Source organism: Leguminivora glycinivorella, chromosome 15, assembly GCF_023078275.1.
Source record: "Leguminivora glycinivorella isolate SPB_JAAS2020 chromosome 15, LegGlyc_1.1, whole genome shotgun sequence".
Lineage (NCBI taxonomy): Eukaryota > Metazoa > Arthropoda > Insecta > Lepidoptera > Tortricidae > Leguminivora > Leguminivora glycinivorella.
In genome coordinates this window covers 4460493-4480858 of record NC_062985.1, presented here as the reverse complement: position 1 = coordinate 4480858, position 20366 = coordinate 4460493, and the positions used below count along the sequence as shown (strand labels likewise).

Genomic DNA, 20366 nt, shown 5'->3' with positions numbered 1-20366 from the left:
CGTCATCGGACTTGTTTTGATGAGTACTTATGTGAGCAGTAACCAAGGTAGAGCTGATGCTGAACCCTGGCTATTCCTAAGGGAACTCGGGTTTCGTGCAACATAGGCAAACGCTGTTTTCGTCATCGGACTCGTATTGATGAGTACTGGTGTGAGCAGTAACAAAGGTAGAGCTGATGCTGAACCCTGGCTATTCCTAGGGGAACGCGGGTTTGGAGTAACATAGGTAAGCGCTGTTTTCGTCATCGGACTTGTCTTGATGAGTATTTGTGTGAGCAGTAACCAAGATAGAGCTGATGCTGAACCCTGGCTATTCATAGGGGAACTCGGGTTTCGTGCAACATACGCAAACGCTGTTTTCATCATCGGACTTGTCTTGATGAGTACTTGAGTGAGCAGTAACCAATATAGAGCTGATGCTGAACCCTGGCTATTCCTAAGGGAACTCGGGTTTCGTGCAACATAGTCAAACGCTGTTTTCGTCATCGGACTTGTCTTGATGAGTACTTGAGTGAGCAGTAACCAAGGTAGAGCTGATGCTGAACCCCGGCTTTTCCCAGGGGAACGCGGGTTTGGAGTAACATAGGCAAGCGCTGTTTTCGTCATCGGACTTGTTTTGATGAGTACTTATGTGAGCAGTAACCAAGGTAGAGCTGATACTGAACCCTGGCTATTCCTAAGGGATCTCGGGTTTCGTGCAACATAGGCAAACGCTGTTTTCGTCATCGGACTTGTATTGATGAGTACTGGTGTGAGCAGTAACAAAGGTAGAGCTGATGCTGAACCCTGGCTATTCCTAGGGGAGCTAAGGTTTTGTGCAATATAGGCAAACGCTGTTTTCGTCATCGGACTTGTATTGATGAGTACTTGTGTGAGCAGTAACCAAGGTAGAGCTAATGCTGAACCCTGGCTTTTCCCAGGGGAACGCGGGTTTGGAGTAACATAGGCAAGGGCTGTTTTCGTCATCGGACTTGTCTTGATGAGTACTTGTGTGAGCAGTAACCAAGGTAGAGCTGATGCTGAACCCTGACTATTCCTAGGGGAACTCGGGTTTCGTGCAACATACGCAAACGCTGTTTTCGTCATCGGACTTGTCTTGATGAGTACTTGAGTGAGCAGTAACCAAGGTAGAGCTGATGCCGAACCCTGGCTATTCCTAAGGGAACTCGGGTTTCGTGCAACATAGGCAAACGCTGTTTTCGTAATCGGACTTGTCTTGATGAGTACTGGTAAAGCTGATGTTGAAACCTTGCTGTACCTAGGGGAACATAGGTTTGGTGCAACATAGACAAACCCGGTTTTCGTTATCGGCCCTGCCTTAATGAGGACTTGGGTGCGCAGTACCCAAGCCAGCGCTGTAGCTGAGACCTGGTGGTATCTAGGGGAACTCAGGTTCGGTGCAATATAAATAAACGCTGTTTTCTGTTCATAGTATTTTTCGTGTGATATATCTTAGACTTGTCTTTATGACTGGCACTTGGTTGAGTTGAGTAGTACCATAGAATCTGTCAAACTATTTCTGTTGATTGTTGTGAATTCTATAAAGATCGTTTGAAACAGAAATACTTTTCTAGTGGCAATCAAGCACACAGCCCGTCTGATAGTAAGTAGTTACCGCAGTCTATGGACGCTAGGAACTCCAGTATTCTCTTTATTCCCTGTGTTACTATTAGTGAAATCGACTGTACTTAATTTTGATATTCAAATGGATATACTTACGTATTTTTTTTATACATAAATAAAGTGTTTCATGTATGGCAAATTAATAAATTTGTTCTAACTACTTGATGTTAATATTCACTTCTGGTAGGATTTTTGTTTAGTTAATATTATGTTTTTATGCCTAACTTGACATTGCAAGAAATATTTCTATATTATAATACACTGAAACCAGAGTTGCCCTAGGTACCACCAGGGCTCAGCTACAGCGCTGTCTTGGCTACTGCGCACCCAAGTCCTCGTCAAGACAAGCCCGATGACGGAAACAGCGTTTGCCTGGGTTGCACTAAACCCGAGTTCCCCTAGATGCAGCCAGGGTTCAGCATCAGCTGGACTTCGGGTACTGCTCAATCGAGTACTCATCTAGACAAGTCCGATGACGAAAACAGCGTTTGCCTGTGTTACACTAAACCCGAGTTCCCCTAGGTGCAGCCAGGGTTCAGCATTAGCTGGACTTTGGGTACTGCTCACACGAGTACTCATCAAGACAAGTCCGATAACGAAAACAGCGTTTGCCTGTGTTACACTAAACCCGAGTTCCCCTAGGTGCAGCCAGGGTTGAGCATCAACTGGACTTCGGGTACGCTCACTCGAGTACTCATCAAGACAAGTCCGATGACGAAAACAGCGTTTGCCTGTGTTACACTAAAGCCGAGTTCCCCTAGGTGCAGCCAGGGTTCAGCATCAGCTGGACTTTGGGTACTGCTCACTCGAGTACTCATCAAGAGAAGTCCGATGACGAAAACAGCGTTTGCCTGGGTTACACTAAACCCGAGTTCCCCTAGGTGCAGCCAGGGTTCAGCATCAGCTGGAATTCGGGTACTGCTCACTCGAGTACTCATCAAGACAAGTCCGATGACGAAAACAGCGTTTGCCTGTGTTACACTAAACCCGAGTTCCCCTAGGTGCAGCCAGGGTTCAGCATCAGCTGGACTTTGGGTACTGCTTACTCGAGTACTCATCAAGACAAGTCCGATGACGAAAACAGCGTTTGCCTGTGTTACACTAAACCCGAGTTCCCCTAGGTGCAGCCAGGGTTCAGCATTAGCTGGACTTTGGGTACTGCTCACTCGAGTACTCATCAAGACAAGTCCGATGACGAAAACAGCGTTTGCCTGTGTTACACTAAACCCGAGTTCCCCTAGGTGCAGCCAGGGTTCAGCATCAGTTGGACTTTGGGTACTGCTCACTCGAGTACTCATCAAGACAAGTCCGATGATGAAAACAGCGTTTGCTTGTGTTACACTAAACCCGAGTTCCCCTAGGTGCAGCCAGGGTTCAGCATCAGCTGGACTTTGGGTACTGCTCGCTCGAGTACTCATCAAGACAAGTCCGATGACGAAAACAGCGTTTGCCTGTGTTACACTAAACCAGAGTTCCCCTAGGTGCAGCCAGGGTTCAGCATCAGCTGAACTTTGGGTACTGCTCACTCGAGTACTCATCAAGACAAGTCCGATGACGAAAACAGCGTTTGCCTGTGTTACACTAAACCCGAGTTCCCATAGGTGCAACCAGGGTTCAGCATCAGCTGGACTTCGGGTGCTACTCACTCGAGTACTCATCAAGACAAGTCCGATGACGAAAATAGCGTTTGCCTATCATAACTATAAGTATTTAGTTGGTATTTATTTGGTATTGAAAATTGAACCTTATTTTATCTACAGCCGTTTCCATCAAACAGAGACGCGCAAATATCACACACAGTGCCGCCGTAGGTAACGATCGTATGTTATTTCGTTCGGAGTAATGTGTGCTTTATGAGCGAGGTACATGATTTAAACTCGCACGATATGCTCTATAAGGGAAAGCAAATAAAACCCAATATAAGGCTTACCCTTATGGCGTTAGGCTGAGCCGATGATAAGGGTTTTGAAAGGGTATTGGGCTATTTTAGGTAAGCGCTTTCGTTAGGGCTTTAAAAGCAAAATGAAAGGGTATCGCGTCAAAAGGGTAGGGTAAGTTAAGCCTAACGAAATACCCATACAAAACCCCGTATAAGGGATAGCGGGCCGGTCCCTGGTGCAAAATAATTACATACAAATTTTAACTTGATGCCTTGAGCTGGCTGGTTGAATTTACCTAACAAATATTTTTTTTAATCATAAATACCTATTGAATAGATTGCTGAATTTGATTTAGTTTGATGTTTTATAGTCAGTATTTCGTTCGTGTTGGTGTGGTGAAAAATTTTGTGTTTCACTCTGTGGCAAAGTTTGTTTAACCTTCGTGCCTTGAAACCCTCGCAACGCTCAAGATTCTACTTTTTGAGCCACTCGTCGCTACGCTCGAGGTTCAATATTGGAATCTTTCGCTTGCTCGGGTATCAATATTGGCACGTGCGGTTAAACAACAACTTTGTCCCCTTGTAAAACAAATAACTATTACGAGGGGTCAAATATTTGTAAGAAAGTGGACTATGTGCAACTGAATTTTCAGTTTATTGCCAAGAGTGGCACTGAAAATTCTACAGTTTAATTTGCTCTGCCTATCCCGTTTGGGAATATAGGCGTGAGTTTATGTATGCATTATCTCAGGACCGGGACAAGCGGCGTACTTGAAGAGAAGCCTATGCTCACCAGTGGGCGATAAAGGGCTGATATGATGATGATGATGATTGCAAAATATCATGCCAATATTGCCAATGTAATACCTACTATAAATAAAAGGAATATTAAGCTTTACGAGGGAATAAGACGACCGGTCTGGCGCAGTCGGTAGTGACCCTGCCTGCTGCGCTGCGGTCCCGGGTTCGAATCCCGGTAAGGGCATTTATTTGTGTGATGAGCACAGATATTTGTTCCTGAGTCATGGATGTTTTCTATGTATATAAGTATTTATATATTATATATATCGTTATCTGAGTACCCACAACACAAGCCTTCTTGAGCTTACCGTGGGCCTCAGTCAATCTGTGTAAGAATGTCCTATAATATTTATTTATTTATAAGAACACCGATGTTGTTCTAAAATTGCTACCGAGTAGATAACATACAGGCTACAGCATTAATTTGCAGTTGCACCACATTAACGCGAGAAAAACATTAACGAATACAATAAACGAATTAACTCTAAATGTTACGCAGATTTGTACTTCGGTTCTGCCACTTCTGCCTACTATAGGTACTTGACTTGAGCTCGGTCACAAGCACTAAAAAATAAAAACGTGTAAAAACTGCACATGTTTAAGTCACGCCTTACATCTTCGACCGTTATTTTGTTAAACAGCCGCTAAACATGTGACACCCATGTGTTATTTAGGAAATAAATCACTTTCGTCAGCTGAGTATTTTTAGGACGTTTTAACTCGTAGGAGCTCCGAAAACGTCGATATCTCCGTCTCTCCCGTGGCATCGCCCTTTATTTTCAGATATTTCTGTCTCGCTTCGACGCTGAAAGCTGAAATATTACCAGTGTGTTGTTATGGGTGCCTGGTAGCCGCGACGCCAAATCTACTGTTAGCGCCGCCCTGAAAAATAATTGGGTTGCCGTACTGCTGAAATGCAAACAGATGACTCTATTAATTTAGAAACTACGTAGAGTTTGTGCAGGATAGTTGCAGCACTCGCTCTACGGAGACTTACTTATTTAAACCAAAAATAAAACATTTACATATTTTGTCCTTCTATATTACTTACCTATAATGCTAACGCATATGCAGCTTATACGCTTACGCTATATATTATTTGTTGTAAATATATTTCTTAAATATTTTTTGAGGAGTCGTGACACTCATGTCACAAAAAGCAACCAAAATATTTATTATTCCATCTTGCATATTTGAGTGAAGTCTACTGCTAAACGACGTCACCCTCAGTATTTTAAACTGCGTAGATATTTAAAAATAAAAACGATTTTTTTTTAATGCAAGCAGAAAAGCAAGCGTAGCCCAAGACAAGTGTCAGAGACGATTAAACAACTCTTCCGGTCACTAGTCACTAAACAGCTTGCCTATCAGTGACTGACCATAAGAACTAGACCCATGGCCTCATAACAACTATGCGTAGTCAGAGGTCAGGCAAAACCGGAAAAGTTACAAAGGAAGTGAACTACAGGGGTGCAGGGTGTCTAAGTGGATTTGTGTCTCTTCAATTAACTTGATCTTTTATTGGATTTAGATTTTTAACGGTTAAAGCCGTTTTAAAAATACAGCTAAGTAACTTCAAAGCTTGGGAAATAGTAACAGCAAGAACGATTTAATACTGGCCTTACAAAGCCCTTACAAAAAAGCATACCCCTGAAATGTATCCAGGCTTAAAACTTGATGGCGCTGTTCGCAGCGTGGAAGTGGCCAAAATCATATACATATTTTCCCCATATATTTTTGCGTGTTTTTATTTTTTATAAGAAGAAATGACATATTCCTTTATTTTAAAATCGTGATATTATTTCAATACAAATTTTGAAAAAAAAATGTAGGCATCATCAGTGTTGTTAAAATAGTATTAAATAGGTGGCGCTACAAAATCGAGGTACGATTCTTAGTATGAAGTATGTAAATCCTAAGATATAAATAATCCTTGGTAATATGTACAGTAGGTACTGTAATGGGTTAACCTTATCAAGTTATCATATTCTAATAGTCTATTTTGTTTTAAAGTAATTTTAATGATTTTTATAATTAAACTTTATTGCACGACATAAAATTACTGTACCAAATTGGCGCTTTAAATTTTATAATGTCCACATTTTTTCAAAATGACTTGCAAATCCCAAGTATTTCAACAAAATGTACATAGCAAAAAAAATAAAAACAATAAAAGTCCTTCAAGTCTTTGGACATCTCTTCTTTGGGATAAATTTGTCGTCACTAACTATAACTGATAATTTAACTACCATTGAAAGACTCATTCAAGTATTTGTCATTTTCTTGGGCAATAAAATTAAAATTAAAATTTGTTCTGACTACTTATTGGTAGTCACTTGAAATATTTGAAAATAATGTGCCATGAAAATCAGGAAATACCAAACTACGTGATCCATCGTTCTTCGAATCTGGTTTTTCTGTTTTTCACAATACAAAGCCTATGCTAATGTGACGCGCGAGGTAAGTGAAACAAATGATTCAAAATGGATTCAAACGTGGTCGTTTGTCACTATTAGACGGGCTACGTCAATTGCTAAGTATAGTACTCATGGAAAATTACGTTGTATGGAGAAACTGAGGGCGCCGAATGGTAGTAAGGGGGGCGCCAAAACATGACGAAAAATCGAGATGAAAAAGTTTTACATTGCGAGGGCGCGCACATATCTCAAAATGGCGACCCCTCGCCATCGGTCGGGAATGAATTCAGCTAGGTATTGAAAATCTAGATTTGGAATTCAGATTAACTGATGGAAAGTTGCACCACAATGCTACCATGTGCAACATTCAAAGGGTGGGTGCTGTTGCTAGGGCGCCATGAAAGGGGGATTCTAGTCCAACAATGTTTCTTTTGACACTTACAAATCCAGTCCATTTCGTATCTCTAGTAGAACTTGTAACTATTATAAACTTAGAAACAGACTACATGCGTTCACTGTTTTACTAAAATTTATCTTTACCGAAGTAAATGCCTTTGGTACCAGGTGAGCATAAACCGCGTAGTTTTAGGCAATAGTTAGAAGTACATAGACACATACGAGGCTCGCATGGCCGTGTGGATGTGGATATTGCGTATGAAAGTAAAACTTTAATCAATCGATATTGGGCTAGTTATAAACTAAGTATACGAATCTTCTAACAGTTCTAAACTCCTGATCAAATTGGTTATAATATAATATAGTAGTGTATATGCTGTTGTTAGGATTTCGCCGGACATTTGTTGAATTTATAAATAAATATGTAGGTAAATAATAATAATCTAAGAGCCCAGGGGAGCGATTTTTGAAACTCGCATACGGGATTTTGTCACTAAAATACCGGTTGAAAACGGTGACTTGCTTATTATTTTCAGTGACTATTTTCTGAATTCGAACGCGTGAGACTCAAAAATCGGCCCCCAGAGCCGCCAGACCTTGCTTATTTTCTCTAGGATGAAACTTTGGGATAATGTACAGTTAGTATTGACATTGAATGCCTGCTTGCACATTAGCTAGTTCGACCCGACGGCCATTTTTCGGCTTCTAGGTTCCTCTTAATGAAGATGTTAATAAAAAGCCTAACGCCGTGGCTTGCGTGGGCGACGGTCGCGCGATGGTCGCGCGACGGCGATGCGACGCCTACGAAATCAAACCTTATCGATATGGAAGTAGACGATGCGATGAGACGCGACGACGACGGTCGTGCGACGGTCGCGCGACCGTCGCCCACGCAAGACACGGCGTAAGTCGACGCTCGGAGCTGAGCGTTCGGCGGAGTGTATGAGCTTCAATTGTTTGACACGACGACCGGTCTGGCTCAGTCAGTAGTGACCCTGCCTGCTGAGCGGCGGTCCTGGGTTCGAATCCCGGTAAGGGCCTTTATTCGTGTGATGAACACAGATATTTGTTCCTGTCATGGATGTTTTATATGTATATAAGTATGTATTTATCTATTTAAGTATGTATGTCGTCGCTTTAGAACCCATAGTACAAGCTTTGCTTAGTTTGGGGCTAATTTGATCTGTGTAAAATGTCCCCAATATTTATTTATTTATTACATGCACGCCGCACGCCCCGCTGAGCTTGCACTCAGGCCTTATATTTAATTACACATGGAGTGTGTCATTCTGATATTTTATGGACGCTTTAGCAGCTCCGATATATCTAGCGACTGTGACTCAACGAATTGGAACCGGCCACTCTACAACCATGTCAAAATGACAAGCAGTAAGAGATTTCTTACAGTATGTTTTATATCGTCACTATGACATGGTTCTACAGTGGCCTAGGGTTCCAATTGGTTGACTGTACTTTCGTTAGCTTACGTCATTAAAGTTTCCTACATTTGATTACTGCCAGTTCATAAAATTAATTAAGCGTCCAATAAGTAAAGCCCTGTTATCAGTAGTGATAAGCCGCAATATACTGTCTCTTATCAGTGATGCCCACTCGAGATTACAACGGCGTCATTGCTTTGATTTTCTATATGCAAATGTCATCCTTCTAAAACTCGGCCCGGAGTCATTTTTAGGGTTCCGTAGTAAACTAGGAACCCTTATAGTTTCGCCATGTCTGTCCGTCCATCCGTCCGCGGATAAACTCAGTGACCGTTAGCACTGGAAAGCTGAAATTTGGTACCAATAATATATGTATATCAATCACGCCGACAAAATGGTAAAATAAAAAGTGGAAAAAAATGTGTTATTAGAGTACCCCCCCCCCCCCCTCCCTACACGTAAAGTGGGGAGTGATTTTTTTTTTCATTTCAATCCTATCGTGTGATATTGTTGAATAGGTATTTAAAAATGAATATTATGTTTATGAAAATCATTCTTTGATATTGATCATATTTTTGGAAATAATCGCTCCGAAAGCAAAAAAAAATGTGTCCCCCCCCTCTACCTTTTGAACCATAACTTTAAAAAATATAAAAAAAATCACAAAAGTAGAACTTTATAAAGACTTTTTAGGAAAATTATTTTGAACCTGATACTCCTGATAGGATGAACAGTTTTTGAAAAAATACGGGAATCTACGGAACCCTACATTGAGCGTGGTCTGACATGCTCTTAGCCGATTTTTATTGTAGTTTTAAATTTGGGATCTATATGCTATAGGTGCCATAATTTTTTCACTCACATACCTATGATAACTTTGCGAGCAAGAATATTTCCCTGTAGTAATTTAACTTCACATGTTTGAATTTTATAAAATTAACAAACGCACTGGGTAAATCTGAAACTTACTCGTATAATTATTTTCCCTATAGTTAAACACGCAAAATTATGGTTTAAATTCAGATTTTAACTTCCTTGACTACAAAAAGTATATGAATATGCATGGTTTGTTTTAGATATTTATTTATATACTACTAGCTTTTTCCCGCGGCTTCGCTCGCGTTAGAAAGAGACAAAAAGTAGCCTATGTCACTCTCCATCCTTTCAACTATCTCCACTTAAAAAATCACGTCAAACCGTTGCTCCATTTTGCCGTGAAAGACGGACAAACAAACAGACACACACACTTTCCCATTTATAATATTAGTATGGATTCAAATACTTATACAGAGTGGGGCCTGTAACAAAGGCGAAGAATTGAACTCAAGGCTATTCTCCTTATACTGATCAACATTTGTTCGGCGATTTTTAAAAATAACTTGTATTTTGATTTTTATCACCCTTGAAAATTTTTTCTAAGAGGTAATGTATTGCGAATTCTGTTAAGTCTAAAGTGTGACAGACAACGTCAATGACAACAATAATGGCGTACATTGAAGCTAATATTTATTTTGTATGAAAAATTAAAAATTTAAAGACTTCATAATTTTTAAAAGTCACTGAACAAATGTTGATCAGTATAAGGAGAATAGCCTACAGTTAAATTCTTCGCCTTTGTTACAGGCCCCACTCTGTATACATAGAAAACATCCATGACTCAGGAACAAATATCTGTGCTCATCACACAAATAAATGCCCTTACCGGGTTACCGGGTTATATGAGCGGATTCTACTAAAGTTTAAATAATTACCTAAATTTACATTTTCTATTAATGTCTTTTTCCTAAAATCTAATTTGTAGAGCTTTCAGCAAACTGTAGGCCTAGCACATGATTGCCGCGAGAGTACGTCGCCGCGAGATAGATCACACGTCTTGTTCTAACTGTATTAATGACATAAGGACGGGTAGTCTATCTCGCGGCGACATACTCCCGCGGCAATCATGTGCTAACCCTGCTGGCAATGTCGTGGGATATTATAATTATAATCGAAAGCCTTTAATATTATTAAGCCTATAATTAAGAGATTAGGTGTTCCAAATTTGTAATTAACTTGGAGCCTGAATATATCGGTTAAATTACAACCTGAGTTTTTTACCGAATAACGAAACGTCTTTTTAACCCCCGTCGCAAAAACGACGGGGTGTTAATAGTTTGACGTGTCTGTCTGTCTGTTTGTCTGTGTGTGTGTCTGTTTGTGGCATCGTAGCTCCCTAACGGATGAACCGATTAGGTTTAGTTTTTTTTTGTTTGAAAGCTGAATTAGTCGGGAGTGTTTAATGAAAATCGGTCCACTGTGTGGGGGTTTTTTTTCAATATTTTAATTTTGTGGTTAGATAATTAAATTAAACCCGAACATGGAAACAGACACAGACGTGGTGGTGGACATCAGACTCCACCCACCTCCACAGGCGTTTTAATCCATATAAGGTTTAGTAATACGAGTAAAATTAACTCAATGGTCAATTTAGCACTATCAAACCGCTTTGAAGTTTGATATATACAGCGTGTAAACGTAATACGAGCGATTCATGAAACCAGGCATATAATTCATTAGTGTTATAATTAATTGAAAGGTGTTTTAAGATAAGTACTCTTAATTTTCACCCCATAATGAATTTTTGAAAAATTCCCCAGCAGCAATGCACTGCAAACGTGGTTGCCATGACAGTCAATGACAACTGTCAACGAGCGTTTAATTTAACGAGAGTGTGTCTGCATTACATTGCGGGCCGAATTATTTTGTATGGATAAGAAATATATTTTAATTTTAAATAAAAATTATCTAATTGCATTTCTTATATCCTATACTCACGACCGTTAAGAGATTCTCCCGTATTAGGTTTGCACCCTGTATGTCTACGTCAAATAACCTAACCACAAAATTAAAATTTTGAAAAAACCCCCGACCGCGACCTAGTGGACCGATTTTCATGAAACATGGCTAAGAACACTCCCGACTAACACAGCTTTCAAATAAAAAAAACTAAATCGAAATCGGTTCATCCGTTCGGGAGCTACGATGCCACAGACAGACACACACACAGACAAACAGACAGACAGACAGACAGACAGACAGACAGACAGACAGACAGACAGAGAGACACGTCAAACTTATAACACCCCTTCGTTTTTACGTCGGGGGTTAAAAATAGTTCTCGTTAACTGTGGAACTAAAACTATACAAAAAAAACCGGGCAAGTGCGAGTCGGACTCGCCCAATGAGGGTTCCGTACAAACTTGGACCGTATGCTTGTTTGCCATCGACGTAGTATAAAAAAAAAAAAAAAAACTTTCTTTCAAACTACCTAGTAAAAATAATCTCATACATTCATATAACTCTAATGACTTGACTAGAAGACAAAAGTATAGGCACTAATGAGTATTATAGTGTATAGCGCCATCTCCCGGTCAATTTGCTAACTAATTTGCGCGACCTGGTTTTTCAGGGATAATTCTTTATAATGTTAACCGATTTAAACAGTTTTTACTTTATTGGACAGAAGATGGTTTACGGAACATCTCGTATTAATTTTAAGTACGATATATATCCGCAAGGGTGGGTAAATTGAAAGTAAAAATCTGAAGAGTTTTTTGTGAATTAAAAAAAAAGTATTCAAAATACAAACACGATTATATTTTTCCTGTAATATATAGCATAAAACCAATGTTTACTAAAATTTTCATAATTTTTCGTTGGTAAACTTCGGAGATAAGGGGGGGGGGGGAACGGTATTTTTTTTTACATTTTCCTTCAAAATTCTTTTTTTTTCCACAACAAAAAAATTATAAAAAATAGTTTATTTACGTTCAATTTGAGCTCTTTCCAACGATACCCCACTTGACCTAGTAACTTGAAATTTACAGTTTGCCCCCCTTTCATTTTGGCCATTTTCTACAATTAAAATTAATATATTTAAAAAAAATATACTTTCTATTTGTAGAGGTTTACAATGTTCACAACTATTCCAAATTTCAAGTTGATAGCATTAGTAGTCTTCGAGATATTTAGGAATGTGACAGACGGACAGACAGACGGACAGAGTCGCACCATAAGGGTTCCTGTTGTACCTTTTTGGTACGGAACCCTAAAAATAACTTTTCAGTACAGTGGGATATTTCACCACGGTGACATTGACACTTGACACTGACAATTCTGTGCCTACTACTGGGTTGATAAGTAACATTGTTATTCAGCGTCAGTATTTCCTTGTTGAACAGGCAATGAGCCGCGAAGTGTCACTGTCAACGACAATTGTCAATATTGTGAAATAGGCCACTGATGGTGCTTTTTTTACGCACTGGTGCGAGAAGTGGGTCATTTCTTGTTAGGTTAAAACTTAAATTCGGTCATCTGTACTGAAAAACGTCGTACGATAGTCACGATACACGTGCGAAAAGGAAATTCGTAACTCGTGTCGATTTAAAACACTTTCTTCGGTCGTGTTTTAATTTATCACCACTCGTTTCGAACTTCCTGTTTTTCGCACTTGTATCGTTATCGTTATCGTTATGTATCTGATTGATATCGTATCCAAAGGTTTTTTTATTTACCTATGTTATTAAAAATTCGATCAAGTCGTACCTACATGGGCCATTTTTTCAAAATTGTCCACCCCACTTTTTTTGCAACATGGGTATTTTTTAAGCGATTCATAATCAGAATCGAGAGCTCTTTCGATCCTGATACTTAGGAGAAAAAAATGTTCCAAGATTTCCATACATTTTTTTGAACCTTCCATTCCGTTACCGCCATACAAAATGTATGAAAAAGTGGTAACGGAATGGGAAAAAAACCTTGGGACAAATTTTTTTCTCCTCTTAGGATTGAAAGAGCTAGCGATTCTGAACGGAAAACACATAAAAATTCCAAATCTAAAAAAAAGTGGGGTGGACAACTTTGAAAAAAATGGCCCACATGTTTGCTCAGTGTGCGTAGCCCAATGCACTAATTATTTACAGAACAGTGAAACACTCGAAATATCATTCATACAAACTGCTGCACTACTTACCGGCCCTCCATACAAGTATCCCAACTCCAGCGCGATCAGCTGCGCCACCTCCTCATCACCGTCCACTTCTACTGTCCACTCATTCATGACCTCGTCCTTCGAGCCATCATGTACTCCGTAGTACCCATGATCCCCTGGTCGCTCTGACTCAAAAACAAAGGGATTGTATGAAAATATGCTGCTTAAAATACTGGCCACTAATAAAATTTGGAAAAGGAACATTTTTATTTTTAATTTTGGAACTTTTTTTTTAAGTTGTTTTCAAGTTGGCGTCCAATAAAATACTGCCGCGAAAACAGTTTTCCGGCCGATGGTAGGTATTGTCCGGCGTTATCCTTTGACGCATGGTTTTCAGTGCGCAAACAGTCAGTGAGGCTATTCTACTTAGGTACGTATTGAGATTGAATGGAAAATGTATTGTTGCGATTTGTCTGCATACAAAACAAACGCTAACTATAGACCACGTTGCAATCAATCAGTTTGAGTTTGGTTATATTAAAATACATTATAATATAGTCAGTAGGTACCGTACCTTAATTTCATTTCTCGCATTTACTAAAATTATTAGATTTCAAAATGCAGTGGTGTCAAATTATCTGAATATCCGAGTGCCTATTTTTTGTCTCGAAATATATAAGACATCATAGCAAAATAAAGCTTTAAGAAGAGTAATTACAGTTTTTAGGGTTCCGTAGTCAACTAGGAACCCTTATAGTTTCGCCATGTCTGTCTGTCCGTCCGTCCGTCCGTCCGTCCGTCCGTCCGTCCGTCCGTCGGTCCGTCCGTCCGCGGATAATCTCAGTAACCGTTAGCACTAGAAAGCTGAAATTTGGTACCGATATGTATATCAATCACGCCAACAAAGTGCAAAAATAAAAAATGGAAAAAAATGCTTTATTAGGGTACCCCCCCTACATGTGAAGTGGGGGCTGATATTTTTTTTCATTCCAACCCCAACGTGTGATATATTGTTGGATAGGTATTTAAAAATGAATAAGGGTTTACTAAGATAGTTTTTTGATAATATTAATAGTTTTGGAAATAATCGCTCCTAAAGGAAAAAAAAAGTGCGTCCCCCCCCCTCTAACTTTTGAACCATATATTTAAAAATTATGAAAAAAATCACAAAAGTAGAACTTCATAAAGACTTTCTAGGAAAATTGTTTTGAACTTGATAGGTTCAGTAGTTTTTGAGAAAAATAAGGAAAACTACGGAACCCTACACTGAGCGTGGCCCGACACGCTCTTGGCCGGTTTTTTTCATGAATTCCATAATGTATCATTTTCATGGCTTGATCCCCTATTACCGAATTTAAACCCACATTGCGGCCCACAGTTTGAAAAACACTGACAAAAGAAGCTGTGCCTAGGTTAGGTTAGTACTTAGTCCTGAAGTCGTCACTCTTTCGGTTTTCAGATCGCGTGTACAAAATTAAATTAGAATTGAATCTCCGTGACACACATACGACTCATTCTCACAAAGCCCTATTTGTATTGAAATGTGACTATAAAATGGAAAAGGCTAATCTCAGTTATAGAGGTCTGTTATGTCTCACTAAGGGCCGGTTGCACCAAACGGTCTGTCTCCGTTAAAGCGTTCGTTCAATTTTATTCTATGGGAAGTTCCATAGACGTCTGCTGCGTGACGACGACGATGTGTCTGTCAAATGTGGTTGATGCAACTAGCCCTAATAGAGGTAAATCGGCGAGAAAGTGTCGGAACCGCACCTTGGGTCCCAACTAAAGAGGTTTCTCACTTATCCATCAGGGAACCGATTTTTGAATTTCGAACGCATGAATTCGCCGTTCGAAAGTCGTAGCATTACGTCGTTTTCCACAATTCAAAAGTCGGTCCCCAGGTCCCATTTAACCAGGTTTCACTGTATTATACCTACTTATGCCTGAATTCTTTCTTTTTTGGAGGATTTTAACTACCCATCAAGGTTAAGTAAGTTTCTTCAAGATATAATATTTGTGGAAGATTAAGAACTTTGTCAGTGGTAAACAAACATACGGCCTGCTTGATGGTAGATAGTCTCCGTAGGATAGTAGTTGGCAGACGCCCTGTGTTTTTAAATCCCTGATAATTTTGATGTTCGAATCCCCGTTTTATCCATGACATGACCTAGGTATCTAAATAATTACAAAAAAAAATGCCTCATAAAAAACTATTTTAACTTTAAAACTTTGTATGCAGGCAAGAACTTCGTTTGCGCTATAAACTGTGTATTTTTAGTGTTTTATTTATAAAATGTTTCGAGTGTGTCAGTAGATCTGCTCGGCCGTGAGCATCGATGTAACATCAATAAACAATATTATTAGTAGGGTGTGTCTAAATACGAGAGTTTGGGATATTTTAAATAGTGATTACACGTCATAGAATACATTCCCCTTGTTGCTGCAAGAAAACTGCAGCCTGATTTGACTAAAGTATCTCCAACAACGACTATCCAGGACTCCTCGCGCATTTCTCCTGCAGATCGATTGACAGCCTTCCGTCATCTGTTTTTGGGTTCTGCTGTTGTTTTAGATAGCAGCGTCATCTATGGCATTTTGGTAGAAATGAATCGAATTGGCAGGGTGCAAAGCGTGGAGGTGGAGGGGGTAGCTAAAACGATCACAGCGCTCACTACGGCCAAAATTGACATCTTAGTCATTGACTTGCGCTGTCAAATCCATATTGCAGTAAGTAAACATTTTTATGTCGTTTTTGAGATAAATTTAATACGGGCCCAGTAAAATTTGTTATGGCGAATTGTAATAACTCCAAGAAAAGTAGCGACTAAATTCTAGCTATTTTCAAGACCGTGGTGGAAACGAAACCACCGTTTAAGTGAATAGTTGCCGTAAGAAGAAAAGTGTCATCCAATCTCTGAAGTTTTACTTAAAGTGCGTAATCATTTGATACAAGTATTGAATTGAATTTACGGTGAATTTATAGTGCAAATTTTATTGGAGGTAGAAAAGCCGACGTGGAAGCCAATCCCAGTTATGTTCGAAAATCATTTTATTTGTTACCTCATCTGTGCTCCTGTTTACAAATCGAAACGGATTGACGAAAATGCGTAAATATCGAGGTTTCAATGGGAAGAAGGAGCACGAGAACAATAGAAGCAGAAGCAGTCCATCCACTGAAGGCTATCACATTTTAAATAAAATTCCTGAGAACTTATTTCATCGCATTCATGATTGTATTTGATGTGATATCTGGTAAACCTCCAATATTTTCAAGTAAATGAAACAAGTTTTGTAATGTATATTATAATTAAACGTTATTATAGCTAGTTTGTTTTTATTTTACAATAAACCCTGTACCCTGCAATGATATTTACAATACCTGTAGTTAGCCTATGAAAATGACAGGATAGCAGTGAACTGATCAACTATTTCAAAAGCCAATGATTTATTTATACTTTATTGCACATAGGTACAAATGGTGGAATAATGTCTTCAATCTGTAGAAATTGCCCAGCTAGCACCAATTTATTGCCTTTATTCATCGTCTTAGGTTGGAAAATGATTTCTTGAGCGATGGCACGAAACCCCGTTTTAGTCACCAGTTTGTTAATTTCTCACTGAAAACAACGATTTTAATGTTATTAGCGATAATGTTGTAACCACCATCGTCCAAAATTGTCTAATGTAGTAAAATAGCACAAGATTTCATTAATTTTTTCACAATGTTTACTTACTTCTCGCTTGGCAGCGGTTACAATTACAATATTGTCACTGTCACGTGGCGTTGTCGTCGCGCACGGTCCCAATACCTACCGGCTAGGTTGTACGAAGTCGTAAACTAGTAAAAGCCTTGTTTGCTTTATTTGTCAAATATAGCGTGATAAGCATACATAAATAAATACATACATACATATAATCACGCCTGTATCCCATAAAGGGGTAGGTAGAGCACATGAACTACTAAAGTTTCAGTGCCACTCTTGGGAAAAAGGGGTTGATAGAAATCGAAATTGTGTCACTGCAATAGCGTGATAAAACGTATCTTAAACCACATTTTGCTCGTTCTCCGACAAACATCAATATTTTGTCCAAACGCCTCATTTTAGTAATAAAGATTTTTATTTATTTCCTAATTCCTACTAATAAAATAAATGTGGTCACCCTATGTCCCTGAAATACTCTACTGCAAACTATGTACCCGGGGCTATTCCTGGCCGCCGCGCAGCGCCGCCCAAACTGTAACCAGCCAGGAACATCAACTGTGCCACAACCATGAGGCCCATGGGTTTTTGATATTGTAGAATACATTCAAAAAGCGTACTCCCATCTTAAAACCTCAGTGGTCAAACTTACAATAATAAAATAATTAAGATCCTGAATATTGTGGCAGACCTACGTCACTCACTCGCGGCCGCGCGATAAGTTAGTTACCTACCCGCTAGCAGTTGTCTCGAGGTAACATGTGGCAGAGGGGCGCTACGCGCCCGCCTGTGTAGTCGCGTGGTACGTACTTACTATTCTTCTGAGTTTTACGTAGTAAATATTTGTCGTTTTGCGGGAAAGTGGAGGATCTGTTACGTTAGTAACTTAAATATTAATAATCTGTCATTGTGGCTAACAAATAAGGCCTGTCCTACTAATAAATTAAGCGTGGTCATCCATGTCCCTGAAATACCCGACTGCAAACTATGTACCCGGGTAGGGTTGTAAATAGAAAAAAAACCAAATGTTTTTTTTTCAGAATTGTGAAAAAAAAACATGAAAAAAAACCGAGCACCTTGGTTTTTTTTCTAAAAATGGTTTTTTTTCAGATGAACAAATAATACGACAATAACGGTTTTTCGTGAGTTGTAACGTGTTTCAATAACAATAACGTAAATTTTAATAATTATACAAACGTTTGTTGGGGAATCCCCGATGCTGCGTGTAGCGTGGGGAGGCGGTGGTGTTGCCAACAGTAAAAAGTGATAACTACCAACTACAGATTTCGTAAATGTTACTTTTATAAGACCAGAAATTAAAGTTATTCGATTAAATTCGTTTAATAGTTAACATTAAGTCTGAAAAACCGTATAAAAGTATTAACTACTTTCAAATTTTGAGATTTCGTACTTTAGAAAAAAAACATACTCCAGAAAAAAACTGTTTTTTTCACGGTTTTTTTTCATGCTTTTTTTTCAAGCCAGAAAAAAAACCGTTTTTTTGCAACCCTATACCCGGGGCTATTCCTGGCTGCCGCGCAGCGCCGCCTAAACTTCAACCAGCCAGGGAACATCAAATTAGCTGCAGTGTAGCACGACCAAGTTTCCCACGCGTAACGCAGGTAGAAGGTTCCGCCGGCCCTTCCGATTCCAACGGTACCGCACCATTTTTTCTACATTGCGATGGCCGGCCACTGCAGATGCGCGGGTCCAGCGTCCCGTTACTCCCGTTACACCCCCTCCACGCGGGGTGACGCCACGCCGCAGGAAGGAAGGAAGCGTCGCTTTCACCCACGCCGTCGGGTGGTATAAAAGCCCGCCGGGGCACATCCCAAATCAGTTGACATCCCAGTCTGCTCCTAACTAGGACCTTACTCTAGGCCTAAGATAGCTCCTTGCTAAGTACGGAGAAAGCCCGTTCCGATCACACATTGCGTAAACCCCTGCGTTTGGCGTAAGGTCGCAATTCCGATCACACACGGAGAGTCTTCTACTAGCAAGGCGTGAGCCCGGTTCGAGTACGTCTCGTTACGTCACCTCTTTTCGGTACACCCGCTACCGTCGCGTCCATAGTCAAAGTGAAGTTCAGTGAAAGCAACAGTGTACAGTGCTAGATATACCACTCACGGCATTCGTGTTACTTAGTGTTACTAGACTACATTGTATAAGACTATTTGTGTAAACCTGCGTGTAACTCTTGTGTTGTCTAAATAAATCCAATTGGAATCGTTGTTGTTGTTCTGTTAAGCCAGGCCTGAACCCTCACCATCTTATAAGAGTGTCGACTTATTGGGACCCTCAACCCAATTAGTCTGCGCTCGGTAAAGGGAACAACATCACCCCTTAACCCGCTTTCACAGCAGCTATTATTTGTAGACCCAGAAACATATACTGTCACTGCAATATCAGAATTTTGTTTTCTTTCAGCCCCTTAATTACTAATATTGGGCTAGTGGCACTGAAACTTGATCAATTCCATGTGCTCTGTGCCCATGTGCCCTTTTTAAGAATACTGACTTCATTCATTCAATTCACTATGTCAATGTCACTGCAATATCAGAATTTCATTTTCTTTTAGCCCCTTAATATTGGGCCAGTGGCACGTTCCATGTGCTCTACCTACGCTTTTGGAGAATATGGGCTTGGCATGAATTATGAATGTATATGTAATTTATTTGAATAATACATAAAATAATATGTATGTAGGTGTACATAAAACAAAAGGGTTAATAACAGATGCAGTTGTAGTCACAGTTGATCTGATTAGCAAATCAATCGCGTCCGCTAAGTGAATAAGAATGAACGGGTTACTGTGCAATGAATGAATGAATGAAATCTAAGAACTGGTTTTATTGCGTGCGCACGCGCTGATGATGGAATGGCCTTCAAACTTTTCAATTTTTATCTTGATTTGCTATTTCTCTTATTCAATATGCCACTTAATATTTATACTCGAGTAGGTGTTGGATTACGAGCGAAGTGATTGGTTCAAATGTTGGAATTTACAGCGTTGCGAGAGTTTTGCTGTATGATGATTAAATATGCTAGCATGCTACTGCCTGAAACACAACTAGAGTGCAGTCAACGGTAATGTGTAAGAAGAATAAGACAACTCTTTCAAACTTGTAGGAGCGCCTAAAA

General features: G+C 39.6%; 1 protein-coding gene across 1 annotated transcript in view; it reads right to left on the bottom strand.

Annotated features, from left to right (window-relative positions):
* The window catches only part of LOC125234174 (neuroendocrine convertase 1-like), a 68088-nt gene extending 54267 nt beyond the window's left edge, over nucleotides 1–13821 (bottom strand). Inside the window, exon 1 of the mRNA XM_048140380.1 lies at nucleotides 13567–13821. Coding sequence (XP_047996337.1) covers nucleotides 13567–13788 — 222 coding nt within the window. The 5' untranslated portion in view covers nucleotides 13789–13821. The remainder of the gene's footprint in view (nucleotides 1–13566) is intronic.
* Between the last annotated feature and the right edge of the window lie 6545 nt (nucleotides 13822–20366).